The 20,074-nt window shown below is 39.4% G+C and overlaps 1 protein-coding gene across 1 annotated transcript in view; it reads right to left on the minus strand.

The window, feature by feature from the left end:
- The window catches only part of ADCY10 (adenylate cyclase 10), a gene marked incomplete at its 3' end in the record, with an annotated part of 95,591 nt that overhangs the window by 42,461 nt on the left and 33,056 nt on the right, over window positions 1–20,074 (minus strand). Inside the window, exons 13-17 of the mRNA XM_082677053.1 lie at window positions 18,294–18,447; window positions 15,897–16,089; window positions 15,291–15,377; window positions 10,559–10,833; window positions 8,313–8,449 (exon numbers count right to left, since the gene is read on the minus strand). Coding sequence (XP_082533179.1) covers window positions 8,313–8,449; window positions 10,559–10,833; window positions 15,291–15,377; window positions 15,897–16,089; window positions 18,294–18,447 — 846 coding nt within the window. The remainder of the gene's footprint in view (window positions 1–8,312; window positions 8,450–10,558; window positions 10,834–15,290; window positions 15,378–15,896; window positions 16,090–18,293; window positions 18,448–20,074) is intronic.

Below are 20,074 nucleotides of genomic sequence, written 5' to 3' on the forward strand. Positions count from 1 at the left end.
ACACATATTAATCAAACTATCAAAAATTAAATACAAAGGAAAAATATTAAAAGCAGCAAGGGGAAAGCAACAAATAACATACACAGGAATCACCATAAGGTTAACAGCAGATCTGTCAGCAGAAACTTTGCAAGCCAGAAGGGAGTGGCAGGACATATTTAAAGTGATGAAAGGGAAAAACCTACAACCAAGATTACTCTACCAAGCAAGGATCTCATTCAGACTCGACGGAGAAATTAAAAGCTTTACAGACAAGCAAAACCTAAGAGAATTCAGCACCTCCAAACCAGCTTTACAACAAATGGTAAAGGAATTTTTCTAGGTAGGAAACACAAGAGAAGGAAAAGACCTACAATAAAAAACACAAGACAGTTAAGAAAATGGTAATAGGAACATACATATGGATAATTACCTTAAATGTAAATGGATTAAATGCTCCAATGAAAAGACATACACTGGCTGAACGGACACAAAAACAAGACCCGTATATATGCTGTCTACAAGAGACCCACTTCAGACCTAGGGACACATACAGACTTAAAGTGAGGGGATGGAAAAAAGATATTCCATGCAAAAGGAAATCAAAAGAAAGTTGGCGTAGCAATTCTCATACCAGACAAAATAGACTTTAAAGACTATTACAAGAGACAAAGAAGGACACTACATAATGATCAAAGGATCAATCCAAGAAGAAGATATAACAGTTGTAAATATTTATGCACCCAACATAGAAGCATCTCAATACATAAGGCAAATGCGAACTGCCATAAAAGGGGAAATCGACAGTAACACAGTCATAGTAGGGGACTTTAACACCCCACTTTCACCAATGGACAGATCATCCAAAATGAAAATAAATAAGGAAACACAAGCTTTAAATGATACATTAAACACGATGGACTTAATTGATATTTGTAGGACAATCCATCCAAAAACAACAGAACACACTTTCTTCTCAAGTGCTCATGGAACATTCTCCAGGATAGATCATATCTTCAGTCACAAATCAAGCCTTGGTAAATTTAAGAAAATTGAAATTGTATCAAGTATCTTTTCCAACCACAAGGCTATGAGACTAGATATCAATTACAGGAAAAAAATCTGTAAAAAATACAAACACATGGAGGCTAACTAAAAGTACAATACTAAATAACCAAGAGATCACTGAATAAATCAAAGTGGAGATCAAAAAATATCTACAAACAAATGACAATGAAAACACGATGACCCAAAACCTATGGGATGCAGCAAAAACGGTTCTAAGAGGGAAGTTTATAGCAATACAATCCAACCTCAAGAAGCAAGAAACATCTCAAATAAACAACCTAACCTTACACCTAAAGCAGTTAGAGAAAGAAAAACAAAAAACCCCCAAAGTTACCAGAAGGAAAGGAATCATAAAGATCAGATCAGAAATGAAGGAAACGATAGATAAGATCAATAAAACTAAAAGCTGGTTCTTTGAGAAGATAAAATTGATAAACCATTATCCAGACTCATGAAGGAAAAAAGGGAGAAGACTCAAATCAACAGAATTAGAAATGAAAAAGAAGTAAAAACTGACACTGCAGAAACACAAAAGATCACGAGACATTACTATAAGAAACTATATGCCAATAAAATGGACAACTTGGAAGAAATGGACAAATTCTTAGAAAAGCACAACCTTCTGAGACTGAACCAGGAAGAAATAGAAATTATAAACAGACCAATCACAAGCACTGAAATTGAAACTGGGATTAAAAATCTTCCAACAAACAAAAGTCCAGTACCAGATGGCTTTATAAGTCAATTCTATTAAACATTTAGAGAAGACCTAACACCTATCCTTCTCAAACTCTTCCAAAACATAGCAGAGGGAGGAACACTCCCTCTGCTATGATGCGAGGCCACCATCACCCTGACACCAAAACCAGACAAAGATGTCACAAAAAAAGAAAACTTCAGGCCAATATCACTGATGAACATAGATGTAAAAATCCTCAACAAAATACTAGCAAGCAGAATCGAACAGCACATTAAAGGGATCATACACCATGATCAAGTGGGGTTTATCCCAGGAATGCAAGGATTCTTCAATATATGCAAATCAATCAATGCGATACACCATATTAACAAACTGAAGGAGAAAAACCATATAATCATCTCAATAGATGCACAGAAAGCTTTCGACAAAATTCAACACCGATTTATGATAAAAACCCTCCAGAGAGTAAGCATAGAGGGAACTTACCTGAACATAATAAAGGCCATATATGACAAACCAACAGTCAGCATTGTTCTCAATGGTGAAAAACTGAAACCATTTCCACTAAGATAAGGAACAAGACAAGGTTGCCCATTCTCACCACTACTATTCAACATAGTTTTGGAAGTTTTAGCCACAGCAATCAGAGAAGAAAAGGAAATAAAAGGAATCCAAATTGGAAAAGAAGAAGTAAAACTGACACTGTTTGCAGATGACATGATACTATACATAGAGAATCCTAAACATGCTACCAGAAAACTGCTAGAGCTAATCAATGAATTTGGTAAAGTTGCAGGATACAAAATTAATGCACAGAAATCTCTTGCATTCCTAGACACTAATGATGAAAAATCTGAAAGAGAAATTAAGGAAACACTCCCATTTACCACTGCAACAAAAAGAATAAAATACCTAGGAATAAACCTACCTAAGGAGACAAAAGACCTGTATGCAGAAAACTATAAGACACTGATGAAAGAAACTGAAGAATATACAAACAGATGGAGAGATACACCATGTTCTTGGATTGGAAGAATCAACATTGTGAAAATGACTATAATACCCAAAGCAATCTACAGGTTCAATGCAATCCCTATCAAACTACCACTGGCATTTTTCACAGAACTAGAACAAAAATTTCACAATTTGCATGGAAACACAAAAGACCCTGAATAGCCAAAGCAATCTTGAGAAAGAAAAATGGAGGTGGAGGAATCAGGCTCCGTGACTTCAGACTATATTACAAAGCTACAGTAATCAAGACAGTATGGTACTGGCACAAAAACAGAAATATAGATCAATGGAACAGGATAGAAAGCCCAGAGATAAACCCATGCATATATGGTCAACTAATCTATGATAAAGGAGGCAAGAATATACAATGGAGAAAAGACACCCTCTTTAATAAGTGGTGCTGGGAAAACTGGATAGCTACATGTAAAAGAATGAAATTAGAACACTCCCTAACACTATACACAAAAAGAAAGTCAAAATGGATTAAAGACCTAAATGTAAGGCCAGACATTATAAAACTCTTAGAGGAAAACATAGGCAGAACACTCTATGACATAAATCACAGCAAGATCCCTTTTGACCCACCTCCTAGAGAAATGGAAATAAAAGCAAAAATAAACAAATAGGACCTAATGAAACTTAAAAACTTTTGCACACCACAGGAAACTAGAAACAAGATGAAAAGACAACCCTCAAAATGGGAGAAAATATTTGTAAATGAAGCAGCTGACAAAGGATTAATCTCCAAAATTTACAAGCAGCTCATGCAGCTCAAGATCAAAAAAGCAAATAACCCAATCCAAAAATGGGCAGAAGACCTAAATAGACATTTCTCTAAAGAAGATACACAGATTGCCAACAAACACATGAAAGGATGTTCAACATCACTAATCATTAGAGAAATGCAAATCAAAACTACAATGAGGTATCACCTCACACTGGTCAGATTGGCCATCATCAAAAAATCCACAAACAATAAATGCTGGAGAGGTTGTGGAGAAAAGGGAACCCTCTTGCACTGTTGATGGGAATGTAAATTGATACAGCCACTATGGAGAACAGTATGGAGGTTTCTTAAAAAACTAAAAGTAGAACTACCATATGACCCAGCAAACCCAGTACTGGCCATATACCCTGAGAAAACCAGAATTCAAAAAGAGTCATGTACTACAATGTTCATTGCAGCACTATTTACAATAGCCAGGATATGGAAGCAACCTAAGTGCCTGTCAAATGATGAATGGATAAAGAAGATGTGCCACATATATACAACGGAGTATTACTCAGCCATAAAAAGAAATGAAATTGAGTTATTTGCGGTGAGGTGATGGACCTAGAGTCTGTCATACAGACTGAAGTAAGTCAGAAAGAAAAAAACAAATACCATATGCTAACACATATATATGGAATCTAAAAACAAAATGGATCTGAAAAACTTAGGGGAAGGACAGGAATAAAGATGCAGATGTAGAGAATGGACTTGAGGATACGGGGAGGGGGAAGGGTAAGCTGGGATGAAGTGAGGAGTGGCATGGAGATATACACACTACCGAATGTAAAATAGCTAGTGGGAAGCAGCCGCATGGCACAGGGAGATCAGCTCGGTGCTTTGTATCCACCTAGAGGGTGGGATAGGGAGGGTGGGAGGGAGATGCAAGAGAGAGGAGAAATGGGGATAAATGTACATGCATAGATGATTCACTTTGTTATACAGTGGAAACTAACACACCATTGTAAAGCAATTATACTCCAAGAAAGATGTTTAAAAAAACACAACAATTTAACCAAAATCCTTAAGATTATAACTTTCAGCAAGGTAATTTTTCATATTAGAAACTCATATGATTACAGTGATCCAGAAAAAATATGTTGAAAACAGATGCTCATAGTCTCCTTAAACATTAAAATATTGTACATAGCCTAAATATCCAGCCATAACACAGTGATTACCTTAAATATTACATAGCCATTATGGTACAATTGTTGAGGAATACTGAGTTTGGAAAATCTTCAGCTGAGTGAAATAGGATAGTAAATATACCATATGATACCAAAAAAAAAAAAAAGGTGAAGTTTGAATAGTGAGCTTGCCTAGTCATTTTTCTCCCGGTACTCCAAAATGCATTACTTATTTGTCCCTCCAGTCACTCATTAACAGTTGAGTTGCAAGACACTGAAATAGGTGATGTGGAAATATGAGGGTGAACGTACTAAGTTCCCGACCTCCTGGAAAGATAAGGTATATACACAGAGAGCCAGACGACCAGACAGTAAACAAGTGCCACGTGAGTAGGCACAGACAGTAAGGGCTGGAGAGTTCATATCAACACAGTACAGACTTTTTATGCACCATAACCTGGGAAGGCTATAAATGTGGCTAATGCATGCTTCCAGCCCTCAAGGATCTTAACATTTATGGAGACAGATATCTAGGCAACAAATCATAATACAGGAAAAGTGACTTAATAAGATAATCTCCTAATGTGAGTCAGTTTTGTGAAAGAAATAAACTTGGTGATAGAGACTAACAGGAAAGTGCAGACAGAGGAAGGCCTTCCTTTAAGCAGGGCATGGTCAGAGAAAGTGGCTGTGAGGAGGTAACACCTGAGCTAAGGGAGAGAGGGAGCAGGTATGTGAAATGCCAGAGGAGAGGGAGCAGAAAGGAGCTCGGGTGCTGGAGGAGCAGAAATGTGGCTGGAGCACATTTCAGAGTATCGGTGAGGCCACAGAGGGGGTGGAAGGAAGCTCCCTCAGGGATCTCCAGTCCAAGGTAAGGAGTTTGGATTTCATTGTAAACTCAGTGGGAAACCACTAAAAGTTGTTTGGTTTTTCAAAAATTCTTTTATTTGGTAAGTTTCAAATTTATGAAAAGTTATAAGAATAACACTATATAGTCTTTATTCCAATTCATCTACTGTTAACATTTTGCTCCATTTTTTATAGCCTTTGTTCTCTCTATATGTACTTATTTTTTCTGAAGCATTTCATTTGAGTGTTAAGTTGCATAATTCATGCCCTTTAATCCCCAAATACTTTACTCTGAATTCCCCAAGAATAACAACATTCTCTTACGTAAGTAGAATATACTTATCATCTTCAGAAAATTTAACATTGATACAATAATTTACTGTCCATAATCCAGTTTTGTCAACTGACTCAGTATGTTCTTTAACATTCTTTTTCTTCTTTTTTTTGTAAACAGCCCAGATGTCCTCCAACAGATGAATGGAGGTATGTCCATACCATGGAACACTACTCAGCAGCTAATAAGACCAAACTATTGATACACACAACAACCTAGATAATCTCCAGAGAGTTACACTGAGAGAAAAACAAATCTCAAAAGATTACATATACAATATTATTCCACTTATAAAAATTTTTTAAATGACAAAATTATAGAAATGGAGAACTGATTAGCAATTACCAGGGGTTAAGAAGGAAGTAGGGGTAGGAGAGAAGTGGGGGGTGGCTATCATAGGGCAATATAAGGGATCCTCATGGTGATGGAAATGTTCTGTATCTTGACGGTATCAATATTAATATCCTGGTTGTGATATATATATATATTTAACATCTTTATTGGACCTGGTTGTGATACTATACTGTAGTTTTGCTGATGTTACTACTGGGGAAAACTAGGTAAAGGGTACACAGAATCTCTCTATATTATTTTTACAATGGCCTGTAAATTTATAATCACCTCAAAAAGTTTAATTAAAAAAAATCAATGAGACAGCAAAGTATTATTGTATTCAGTCACTTCATTTATACTCCAAGAGGTCCCCAGAATGCTTCCTGTGGTGTCAGACAGAGAGAAGGTGCTCAGTAGATGTTTGTTGAATGAATAAATAAGAAAGGATTTGAGTTGCCTTTACCCCCCCACCCCCATTTTATAGCAGGTACCTGGCCATAAAGGCTGTGACTAATCCCAAAATACTAGCTATTAAATGGCATATGTGGAACTGTAACTCTGGACTCCTAACTTCAAGACCAAAATTTTCTTTTGACTACATTTTTTTTTAACATCTTTATTGGAGTATAATTGCTTTACAATGGTGTATTAGTTTCTGCTTTATAACAAAGTGAATCAGTTATACATATACATATGTCCCCATATCTCTTCCCTCTTGCATCTCCCTCCCTCCCACCCTCCCTATCCCACCCCTCTAGGTGATCACAAAGCACCGAGCTGATCTCCCTCTGCTATGTGGCTGCTTCCTACTAGCTATCTATTTTACATTTGGTAGTGTGTATATGTCCATACCACTCTCTCACTTTGTCCCAGCTTACCCTTCCCCCTCCCCGTATCCTCAAGTCCATTCTCTAGTAGGTCTGTGTCTTTATTCCCATCTTGCCCCTAGGTTCTTCATGACCATTTTTTTTAGATTCCATATATATGTGTTAGCATATGGTATTTATTTTTCTCTTTCTGACTTACTTCACTCTGTATGACAGTCTCTAAGTCCATCCACCTCACTACAAATAACTCAATTTCGTTTCTTTTTATGGCTGAGTAATATTCCATTGTATATATGTGCCACATCTTCTTTATCCATTCATCTGTTGATGGACACTTAGGTTGCTTCCGTGTCCTGGCTATTGTAAATAGAGCTGCAATGAACATTTTAGTACATGACTCTTTTTGAATTATGGTTTTCTCAGGGTATATGGCCAGTACTGGGTTTGCTGGGTCATATGGTAGTTCTATTTGTAGTTTTTTAAGGAACCTCCATACTGTTCTCCATAGTGGCTGTATCACCTTACATTCCCACCAACAGTGCAACAGGGTTCCCTTTTCTCCACACCCTCTCCAGCATTTACTGTTTGTGGATGTTTTGATGATGGCCATTCTGACCGGTGTCAGATGACAGAAAGCCCAGAGATGATTACATCTTTATACTCTCTCTTTTCATGGAAGAGATGCTATCTCTTAAACCTTCATGGTCCTCTTTGTGTCAAAACATAGTTTCTTTCTTTCTTTGTTTTTATTTTTGCTAGAATATGATTTTTTTCTTCTCATCACTGCCATCTCTCTAAACAACTAGTATATCCACCACAGATATTTTCTTATCATTCACATTAACCTTAATCCTCTACATCCCAGCTTGCATCCTTACCCCATTCCCCAACCCCTACCCTTCTCCCTTCACTAAACTATTTTCTTAAAAATTCCAACTGCCCTCTTTGTGACATCATATGAAAGTTCATCTTTCTGTATGTCTCTGTAGCATGAGAACCTTGTTGACAATTCACTTTGAGCTAATAATTTTACCTTTTTCCCAGATAACATCTACATCCCCCGTCAGTTCTGATTCTGGGCTTTAAGATTCTCCAGTGTTCTTTCATTTCTATTACACGTCTACATTCATTCTCCCAGTTCAGTGAGTCCCGGGCAATGTTAAGTTCTCTCACAATCTGGGATATCAAGTCCAACGTTCTTTGCCTCCCCAAAGCCTCTGACCCATATAGGAAGCAGCCTATGGAAAAGCCCACCCTTGCCACCCTCTCTGCAGAAGGAGACAGGAAGAACCATCATTATGGGACTTACTGAACAGGTTATTCCAGGTCACACTTGTCTTCTCCTCAGACTCTATTGTTTGGAAAACAAGTACCCTGTGATGGTCCAGGTTTTTAAGCAATTCTTCACAGTAAATTGGAATCCCACAGCTTCCCTCGGCCAGGTACCTGTAGTGAAAACAACGCAATCTATTTATATCAAAGAACCATCTTTAAAGAAGTAAAAATATTTGCGTTTTCTCAATCACCTGAAAATAATCACTTCTCTTTCTCCATTTGTTTTGGTTTGTTTTTCATTTTTAGGGATTGCTTTTTCTTTTTTCTTTCTTTTTTTTTTTTTTTTGCTGTACGCGGGCCTCTCACTGTTGTGGCCTCTCCCGTTGTGGAGCACAGGCTCCAGACGCGTGCAGGCTCAGCGGCCATGGCTCACGGGCCCAGCCACTCCACGGCATGTGGGATCTTCCCGGACTGGGGCACGAACCCGTGTTCCCTGCATCGGCAGGTGGACTCTCAACCACTGCGCCACCAGGGAAGCCCTTTCTTTCATTTTTAAAATTACATAATAAACCATTTAAATCTTTCCGAAGTCAAAGCTATGTAATAAGGTACATCCTCAGTCTTGCTTCCCTTCCTCGCCTTATAAGTAAGCATTTAAATTAGTTTCTGGTTTATCTTTTCAACGTTTCTTTTTAAAACTATAGAAAATGCACACACGTATTTCACTCTCTTCCTTAGATAAAAGACAGCAAGTTATATATACTGCACACTAGGCAACCCCTTGTTTTTTCACTCAACAATGTATCCTGGTCATCCCTTCATATCAGTAGATCTTTCTTATTTCTCTTTATAGCTACATAGGGCTCAATCGTGTGGATGCATCCTAGTTTATTCTGACTATCCTCTTAGAGATGGACATTTGGATTGCTTTCAGTCTTTTACTAGTACAAATAATGCCTCAATAAAAACTGTGCCCATATGTCACTTCATATTTTTGTCACTATATATATTTTAAAAATTTTTAAATTTTTTATTGAAGTATAGCTGATTTACAATGTTGTGTTAGTTTCAGGTGTACAGCAAAGTGATTCAGATATATATATATATTCTTTTTCAGATTCTTTTCCCTTATAGGTTATTACAAAATATTGAGCATAGTTCCCTGTCAGTATATCTTTGAGATAGGTTCCTAGAATTGGGAAGGCTAGATCAAAAAGTAAATGCATATATAATAAATGCATACATATATAATAAATACATACATAATAAATAAATAAATACATACATACAGAGAGAAAGAGGGAGAGACAGAGAGACAAAGGGAAAGAACACACAAAATTCATGCCTGCAGGCTTCCCTGGTGGCGCAGTGGTTGAGAGTCTGCCTGCCAATGTGGGGGACACGGGTTCGAGCCCTGGTCTGGGAGGGTCCCACATGCTGCGGAGCAACTAGGCCCATGAGCCATGGCCGCTGAGCCTGCGCGTCCGGAGCCTGTGCTCCACAACGGGAGAGGCCACAACAGTGAGAGGCCCGCGCACCGCAATGAAGAGTGGCCCCCACTTACTGCAACTGGAGAAAGCACTTGCATAGAAACGAAGACCCAACAGAGCCAAAAATAAATAAATAAATAAAAATACAATTTGAAAAAAAAAATAAATTCATGCCTGGAGTTATTTTAAATGAGACTTTGTCTAAGACATTTCTCTTCCAGAAGCAAAGCAACCTCATTAGAAAGAACAGATACAGATACCAAGGTGGCTTGTAAACAGCCAGCTAAGGAAGAGGCATTGTCCACGTTGTTAAGGGGACTGCTGTCAAGACCCCAGGAGAGGAGCCACTGAGAAGCTCAGAGAGCACTGACGTCACCATCTGCCATGACAGGGGACACCAGTACCAGACCACGTTATTGCCAGCGACTAAGACCTTGCTCAGCTGTGGGCTGTGGTGCTTAAGGCTTACCAGTTTGCCTTTCATGTTACTTGCCCATGACAGTGCCCTTAGTCACTGTGGGTTAGAGTGAGTGTGCCCATAGCCAGCATGATGAAAGGGAAGCAAAACTGATGTCCTAAGCAACGTCTGAGACGGCGTAACAGGGACCATAACGAGGAAAAGTGAGCGGCATCCATCCTATCAAGCATGTTCAGTGGCCCCTTGGAAAGGCGGGACCAGCAAGAATCCTGAAATGGCCGCGTTCAGACACATCTTAAGGAATCTGATGAAGTCTGGACCTGGAGAATGAGTGCAGATGTCAAGGCCTCAGCATAGAAACAGGTTACTCACGTGTCTAGTTCTTTGGGGATGCCCCTGACGTTGAGGTCCAGGCAGACCTTGTTGAGGATGTCCTTAGGCTGCACGGCTCCAAGGATGACATAGGTGGTGTTCCTGTTCTTCATTATGGCACGGGCAGCTGCACAGGGTATGTCGATGAAGGGAGACAGGGACATGATGATGAAGATGGGAACAGACCGGATAAGCTTCTCCATAAATGTCCAGGAGGCTGAATCGATAAACTGGCCTTCATCGATGATGAAAATAATCCTTTCCTCTTTCACTGTCTGGACAAGGTGGAGAAACACAAAGAAAAATGCTGTAGGACTTCAGGGTTTTTTTTTGTTTTTGTTTGATTTTTTGGCCGCACCGAGCAGCTTGCGGGATCTCAGTTCCCCGACCAGGGATTGAACCCAGGCCATGGTCAGCGAAAGCACCAAATCCTAACTAGACCACTAGGGAACTCCCGTGACTTCAGTTTTTTATACACATGTATGGGTATGCATGTGTATCCACCGAATTTTGTGAAGCTAAGTTAAATCTGTTCTTTCTAATAACTTTGCGTTAATTTAGATTCCACTAATTGGAATCTGTGGCAATTGGGACGGAACTGGCTGGAATAGACTCTTACTTGGTCAAATCTTTGTGTAAAGATAATGTAAATATATAGGATAGATGGGGTTTTAGTCAACCTAAACAGCCATTACATAAAAATTACTGAGGTTTACTTCAAGTCATTCTAATCTATTGAAAAATGAAGGTCTCCTGGAAATATCTATTTGACATTTATTCAACCAACATCGATTCAACACATACTTACCAAGCACCCACTGGGCTAGGTGCTGGAGGCAGGCTGCTGAGAGAAACTCACCTGGTCCTTGCCCTGCCGGCAGTTTATGCTGTTCTAGCTTGAACTGCGGCACTTGTTACACTTAAAAACAGATCATGTGTCCCTCTTCTTGTGTAGAGTACCTTTCCCTAACAAGTCTGAATTATTTATTTACTCATTAAGCATTTATTGTGCATCTGTTAGGGTCAGGTACTGTTTTAAGCACTGGGGATAGAGTATTAGACATAATATAGAGCTTACATTTAGTGTGAGCCCCTGCATAGCGGGCCCTGCATTTCCATAGTGTAAGATGTCTAAATGGAGAAAACCTTCCCCATTCTTACTGCTCCAGACTGCTCTTGGCTTCTTTTGTTTCCCTCTGGGAAGAGATTGGGTTAAGCCATTCTTTCCCTCTGCATGTTTTTATAAACTAGAGCAGCAAAGGCTACATTCAAATTTCAAATTTCAGAAGATGATCATTATAAAGTATTATAGCCTGCCTTATCACATATATGTAAGTCCCCTCTTACAGCCCCATTCTGTCACCAGATCGTTAGTTCTTCACTGACCCTGAGAACATTTTAATGAATAGGGGTTAGCATCCCATTGTTTTGTTTTGTTTTGTATTTGACTAATATCTTTAAAACTACGGGGCAGGGAATTCCCTGGTAGCGCAGTGGTTGAGAGTCTGTCTGCCAATGCAGGGGACACAGGTTAGAGCCCTGGTCCAGGGAGATCCCACATGCCACAGAACAACTAAGCCCATGCACCACAACTACTGAGCCTGTGCTCTAGAGCCCACAAGCCACAACTACTAAGGCTGCAAGACACAACTACTAAAGCCCGCGCACCTGGAGCCCGTGCTCCACAGCAAGAGAAGCCACCGCAATGAGAAGACTGCGAAGTGCAACAAAGAGTAGCCCCCACTCACCGCAACTAGAGAAAGCCTGTGCAGCAACAAAGACCCAACGCAGCCAAATAAATAAATAAATAAATAAATAAAACTACGGGGCAGTTAGAAATGAGAGTTTTAGTCATAGAATAGCCTTGTCAGTGAATTATTTGTGAATTGGGGAGAGTAAAGCAGGAACCAAAAAACCTACATGAATTCAATAGTACATCAATGGCGCCAGCTTCTTCACATTTAAAATGAGGAGACTGAAATATTACTCAGCCATAAAAAGGAACGAAATAATGCCGTTTACAGCGACATGGATGGACCTAAAGATTATCACACTAAGTGAAGTAAGTCAGACAGAGAAAGACAAATATCATGTGATATCACTTATATGTGGAATCTAAAAAAAAGGTACAAATGAACCTATTTACAAAACAGAAACAGAATCACAGATGTGGAACACAAACTTATGGTTACAAAGGGGGAAAGGTGGGGGGAGGGATAAACTGGGAGATTGGGATTGACATATACACACTACTATATATAAAATAGACAGCTAACAAGAACCTATTTTATAGCACAGGGAACTCTACTCAACACTCTGTGATGACCCATATGGGAATAGAATCTAAAAAAGAGTGGAGATATATATATATATGTATAACTGATTCACTTTGCTATACACAACAAACTAACACAACATAGAAACTAACACAACATTGTAAGTCAACTATACTCCAATAAAAATTAATTAAAAACATAAAATAAAATGAGGAGATGGAATCAGGTCCTCTCTGATGTGAAAAAAGCCAACACTTACACTGCACCTACTATGTTCCCAGCACTGCGTGATGTGCTTTCGTAAATGAACTTATTTAAAATCTTCGTTAATGGACTCCCCTGGTGTTGCAGTGGTTAAGAATCCACCTGCCAATGTAGGGGACATGGGTTCGAGCCCTGGTCCGGGAAGATCCCACATGCTGCAGAGCAACTAAGCCTGTGCGCCACAACTACTGAGCCTGCGTTCTAGAGCCCACGAGCCACAACTACTGAGCCTGAGTGCCGCAACTACTGAGCCCACATGCGGCAACTACTGAAGCCCGTGCGCCTAGAGCCCGTGCTCCACAACAAGAGAAGCCACCACAATGAGAAGCCCGCACACCGCAACAAAGAGTAGCCCCTGCTCACCGCAACTAGAGAAAGGCCGTGTGCAGGAACAAAGACCCAATACAGCCAAAAAAATATTTTTTTTAATTAAAAAAAAAAAATCTTCGTAACATTCATAGGAGGTGGCACTATTGAATCTATTTACTGAGAAAATTTAGGCACAGAGAAGTTAAACCACTTGCCCGAGGTCATACTGATAGTAAATGATCCAAAGATTGTTGTCATAGCACAGAGTCAAAGCACAGCTTTACTCATGGTTTCCAACTAGGTTGTGGATTGGAACCAACTGAGAAGTTTCAAAACAAAAAGAAACAACTAAACAGATTCCTAGGCCCCAACGAAGCCCTTTTCAATTTGGGGTAGAATTCACAAATCCATATATTTTATGAAGCTTCCTGGACACTTGTGATGCAAACAGTCCAAAGTCTGACATTTAGAAACTACTGATATAGCCTTATTTGCCTGCAGTGGAGAAGAAGGAAGTTGTATTATAAACTTACACAATGCCACAAACTTGAATTGTTTATTTATTATGTGCCAGACACTCCGCTGGTCAGTAGTGATACAAAAATGAGAAAGAGGCTCCCTTTCCTTAAGAAGCTCACAACCTCCTGAGGGGGAGAGACGCATATATAAGTAGCAAATCGCAATACAGTATGGAAAATACAGTAAGAAAGATGTTCAAAGTGTTACAGAAACACAGCAGAAGAGGAATTAGTCATGCCTTGTGATTTGGGGGAGTTCTCACTGAAGAGGTGACACTGAATGATGAGTAGCATTTCTCCAGGTTTAAAAAAAAAAAAGTCTTTTGGCTTTTATCTCATTAGTATTGAGAATTACTTGGATAGTATAAAGTACAGGTTGGAGCGATTTGCATACACTTTGGCAGTTGTATGGAGGATGAATTGGAGTGGAGAGGTATGAGGCACAGAGATTAGTTGGAAAGCTATGGAAACAGTCCAGGAAGAGAAAGAGGCTGAACTACAGTAGGGAACAGAGGACGGGGAGATTCCAGAGTCAGTCTGAGGTAGACATGGTAGGACTTGTCAACTGAGCAAAGGTAACTTTAAATGATGTGTGAATGAATTTGCTATTGACTAAATCAAGGGTCAGGATCAAGATGAGGGAGATAGGGCACTAAAGTAGGGAAAAAAATGAATTTAGTATTAGACACTGAACTGAGTGTGAGTCCCCATACCCAAGTGGAATATACAGCTCTTGGAAATATAGTTTTGGTGCTTATACGAGAGCTGAGGAATGGGATATAAAGTTGGTGATCATCAACATATAATGGACAGTCATGATATTATTCAGAGAGCAAAAGTTAACATTGGTTGAGTGTTTCCAATGAAAGAGGCACTAATATAGGTTTTACACATAATCTAGTCATTTAAACCTTACAACCCTGTGAGCTAGGTACTATTATTTCCTCATTTTATAGAAGGTAAAATAAAAGCATGGACAGGTTGAGTCACTTGATCAAGGTTACCCAGGTAGCAAGTGATAGGCCTAAGGGCTCAAACCTTGGTAGACTGATTACAGAGCCTATATACATAACCAGTTTGATAGACTGCATCTCATACAGAAGGAGAGAAAAAGAGGACTGGTTTTAAGGCGAGGCCAAACTCCCAGGAGTAATGTTAAAGGACTCCTTTTAAGCACAGCTAAATTCTGAACAGACTCTTAGCTCGAGGTTTGGAAGGATGGAGGAAAATGAAACACTTTGGGTTAAAGCTTTCACATACTTCAATGCTTCTTGCCATTGGAGTCTAAACCCTTGAGGTCACCTGGCTTTGCGGTGAGATGCCCAGTTTCCCCCTCCCCATTATTTGACCTATAGACGCTCTTACTTGCTCCAAGATCTTCATAAACAACGCTTCCAACTGCTTCTGCTTTCTCGTGGTGCTCATCCTGGAAACCTCTCGTGAAATAGGGAACTGTATAAAGAATTATGAGAATATTGAGTATGGGCAAATAGCAGGGAGAACTACTAGTTGTATGACTCTGGTAATTCACTTTACTGTTCTGTGCCTTAAAATCCTCATGTGCTAGGTAATCCATAACATCCCTTCCAGCTCTGATACTCTATGTCATTGAATCTAATAGATACAGGAAAGAACAGGGCACATTCTTGTCTTTGCATTGGCAGTCACCTGTGGGAGCAGAGTGATTTTGTGCCCTGGACTAGCTAGTATAGTATAGCTATGATGGGAAGGTGAGAAAAGAAATGAATCAGCAGGTGGATATTTGGGTTTTCTTGAGTCTGGTACCAATATATCTCAGGAAGGTGGCTCATTCAAGGATTGGGAGTCATTTCCTTACCACCTGGACGCTGCAGATGAGAAAACAAGAGGATAATAAAGGCCAAAGAGATGCAAAGTCATAAAGCATCAGGGAGGAGTGGCCACATCTGCCCCTTCACTATTTCTAACGGGAGTCTAACACTAGCTAGTTACCTGCACATGGAAAATGTCATTAAGAAGACAATGGAACTTTTCATCCAGCAGTAACTTGACTTTATTTTGAAGGTTGGTCTGTCGTTCTTTATAATGTTTGCAAGTATCCAGACCTAGTACATTGGCCATGAGTATCTGGATGGTATAAAAATTCTGATGGAAGCTGATCTTAGTCAACGCAATAGCAATAGTCCTGTTTATAAGAAAGTCAGGAATCAGAGTTTTAAAATATATTTTTTGAAAACAATAAAGGTTGAAGGAAAGCCCTGACTCCTCATATTCGGTTGTAATGACAGATTTCCCAAGCTATCTGGAAGCTGTTCTTTATTTGTGCTTCAGATACCCTCCCTTATTCCACTATGTTTCTAAGCTCTGTAAATGTATCCTAGCTATCCCCTCTTCTCTAGCCCTACCGCCAATGCCTGGGTTCAGGCCCTCATACTCTCACCTATACTCCCTAACAGCATACTACTACCCCTGTCTAGCGCCAAGACTCTCTGAATGCATCACCTTTATGGAAGCCTGAAGCACCTAGGGAGATGCAAGTCTAGGTTAAGTCTAGACTCCTTCACGTGACATATAAGCCTTTCCAAGTCCTCATGGTCATTTCTTGCCACTCTCTGCCCAGCAGTCTACCCTCCACCAACAACAAACCGGTGAGTGTTCCCTGTACATCCAACTGTTTCTTCTCTTTATGCCTTTGCTTTCCTCAGCCTAGAGTGTTATCACGTCTCACAGTCCCTCCTAATCCCTCATTTCCTGTTCATTTGTATATCTCAGCTCAGGAGTAACCTCCTGGAAATCTTCCCTGATGCCCTCAGGTTGGATGACATACCCCTCTTTCTCATAGCTTTTACAGCACTCTACTGCGTGCTTCTATCACTGTCCTCACCACATTCTATTTTTACTGTCATCTCTCTTTCCTTCTCTTTTGTGAGAACTCCTTGAGGGTAGGGATCAGATATTATTCGTCTTCAAGGCTTTGCAACTTGTTATGGATTCATTTATGCACCCCTCCCCCCCACCAATTCATATGCTGAAGTCTTAGCCCTCAGAATGTGACCTTCTTTGGGAATAGGGTCATTGCAGATGTAACTAGGTAAGTTAAGATGAGGCCATACTGGAATAGGGTGGGCCCCTAATCCGATATGACTGTCTCTTTATAGGAAGGGGAAATTTGGGGGATTCCCTGGTGGTCCAGTGGTTAGGACTCGGTGCTTTCACTGGTGTGGCCCAGGTTCAATCCCTGGTTGGGGAACTAAGATCCCGCAAGCCACGCAGTGGGAAAAAAAAAAAAGAAGAGGGAAATTTTTTGGACACAGACAGCACACATGGAGAACATCATGTGAAGATGGAGGCAGAGACGGGGGTGATGCTTCTACAAGCCAATGAACACCAGTGACTGCCAGCAAGCCACCAGAAGCTAGGAAAGAGGCACAGAACAGATTGTCCCTCACAGCTGATGGAAGGAACCAACTTTACGCCACCTGGATCTTGGACTTCTACCCTCCTGTACACCGAGATAATATACTTCTGTTGCTTAAGCCACCTAGCTTGTGATGCTTTGTCATGGTAGCTCTAGCAAACTAATATAGCACTAAGTTCCTGGAACATAGTAGGTACTCAGTAAGTGATGGAATAAATGAGTGTCTTCTGGCTATTTTGAATTATCCTTTCAACAATGTTAAAGATATTTTAAAACTAGTGTTTCTCAGGCCTGGCATTAAAAAAGAGTAGAAACATAGCTAAAAATAAGATTAATAAGAACTTTCCCTAACTTAAAGCCTTTAGGTTAGATGGTGAAAGGATGTGAGACACCATTACCATTGTCTTGGTCATCACCACTGTTACTGAATACCATACCGTCCACCTCCATGAGATGGGTTGTCCCAAAGAGAGCCCTCATGACATTCCTTATATGAAAAGAGACAAACAGCATGAGGTAAGTGCATCAGCTCTGCCTTCCGAAGGAAAATCCAGAGGCCTTTCATTCTCTAACCATACGCTCAGGCCTCAGTGGTTTGAACCAGTGATTCCCCGTCAGCCACATGGATAAACTTACGTATTTGTTCTGCAAACCCAATCTATCCTCAACATTTATACCAGTTGTTCTCAAACTGTGCATTAGGAAACTTAAAAATATCAATGTCCAAGTCCGTCCTGGCATTAAATCAGGATCTCCAGGGGTCAGCCCATCTTCATTTTCTCAGTTCGATATGTTTATCGTTAATTACTTATCTAGCACAAGGGGCATGACACCCAATAATAATTGATAGATTGTGGATAGTTTACATAGGCAACTTATATAAAGGAGAGGAACATTGAAACAAATGAAACTCTTAAAGATGTCAAGATTCTCTGGATTCACAAAAAAAATGGTCATTGCAAGACACTCACCTGTGGTTCTCACCTTGGGCCAGGTACTCAATTTCCACTAGTAGCTCGCTTTTTCCATATCCTGATAATCCTTCGTACATCAGGACTCGGCTGCAGTTAGATATCAAAAATTCCTTCATAGTACACATGAAGTATTTGATCTCCTTATCGCGTCCTGTTATTTTCATTTTTTAAAAAGGGAGCAAACCCAATCAACATAAAATAGTCTAGAAACATAAAAAAGCACATAGTGATACAGCTTCTAAGAATACCCTTGGAATTTCCATGGCATTGTTCATGGAGTTTCTTGAGGTCCTGTGCACTTTAAAATTAAAAAAAAATCTTTCTCTAGAACTTTCCAGTTTAACAATGTGGTTTTACAGTTTTGTTTTGGTTTGGTTTGGTTTTTTTTGATTCCCACAAGCTGTGAGGGAAAGGATTCTTATAATGCTCATTATGATGTCCATTTAACTTTAGTGTAGAAAACTGAGATTTGCTTCAATTATACAACCAGGAATTAAAGCAGGGCTATCCGACCCTAATGCTTGTTTTCTTTTCCTTTTTCTGTAACACACTAGAAGTAACTATAGATTATTACATTAGGAAATCAACTTAATAAAGTTAGGGTTCCCATGTTGAACAATATGGATAAACAGTTTTTATTTCCGATTCTGTGAAGGAAAACTTGCTCTTTGTAAATGAGAAATTATACTTATCTCAGGGCTACTAAAAGTATTAACGGTGATAAAAAAATTCAATTTGCTTTAAAAAACTCATATATAGATTAATTCTATCATAAGAACAACCTAAATTCTTAGTAAAAATAAATTATAGTTTTTTTCCTTATTATAAATATAATGCATGCTCACTGTAGAAAATATAGAAAACTTAAAAAGGAAAAGAAGAAAATAAAAGTCATCTTGGGTTACAACCCTATCACTCTTATTTTTCTTATGTGTCTTTAAATATGTGTAACAGGATGCCCTGACTGAAATCTGAAACTCAGCCTACAATCTTTGAAACCTGGGTGGGCGGGAAGGAGTTGGCAGAACCGTAATTTCTGTCAAAAGAGCTGGAGACCAAATCAGGGCTGACTCTTCCTTCTTTGCTGGACAGATCACTGTGGAGGGCCCATTCTGTTATCCATTGATAGAGTAAATACATACCTAGGTGTTAGCTAAAGTCTATTGAAAACCAAGACCACTACTCTAAGCTTAGATGTTTTATACAAAGAAGCTGAGTGTTTATTTGGTAATGTAAATTTCTGGGTAAGATTTAGTGAGAATTACTCTGCAGACCATATTGCTTCTTTTAGGTGCAACATTTCCTTTCTGAAAGCACATTTGAATTTCAATTTTGTGAGATGTGTAGTATTGTTCTTTGGCCTAAAGTTTACACAGGAACTTAGAAGATGCCCAGAAGGCTGCAAAGCAGACTCTTCTAGCTGTTTTATGTTCTATTTGTCTAGAACACATACAGGTAAGAACTTACTGATTGTCTTTTTAGTTGGATTCTAAAATGAGGTTAACTCAACTTGCCTTGAAGTATGCATACCTTGTTTCTATTTGAACAAGGCCCTAATACCTGAGACTGTTGTACATATTTTTGACACTAAAAGAACACTTTTTGTTCATTTTAGTTTTGTTATCAGTTAGCATATACAATTTCACTTACAGGCACTCTTGTAAAAGAAGGGTGTTTCCCATACTCCTAACCTCTGACAGTCTGTTTTTGGTTATAGCTTTAAGGAAAGATATGTGGGCCTGATCTTTACCTTATACTGGTGAAATCAGGGCAAAAAG

This window comes from Grampus griseus (assembly GCF_964374135.1).
Source record: "Grampus griseus genome assembly, chromosome: 1".
Classification (NCBI taxonomy): domain Eukaryota; kingdom Metazoa; phylum Chordata; class Mammalia; order Artiodactyla; family Delphinidae; genus Grampus; species Grampus griseus.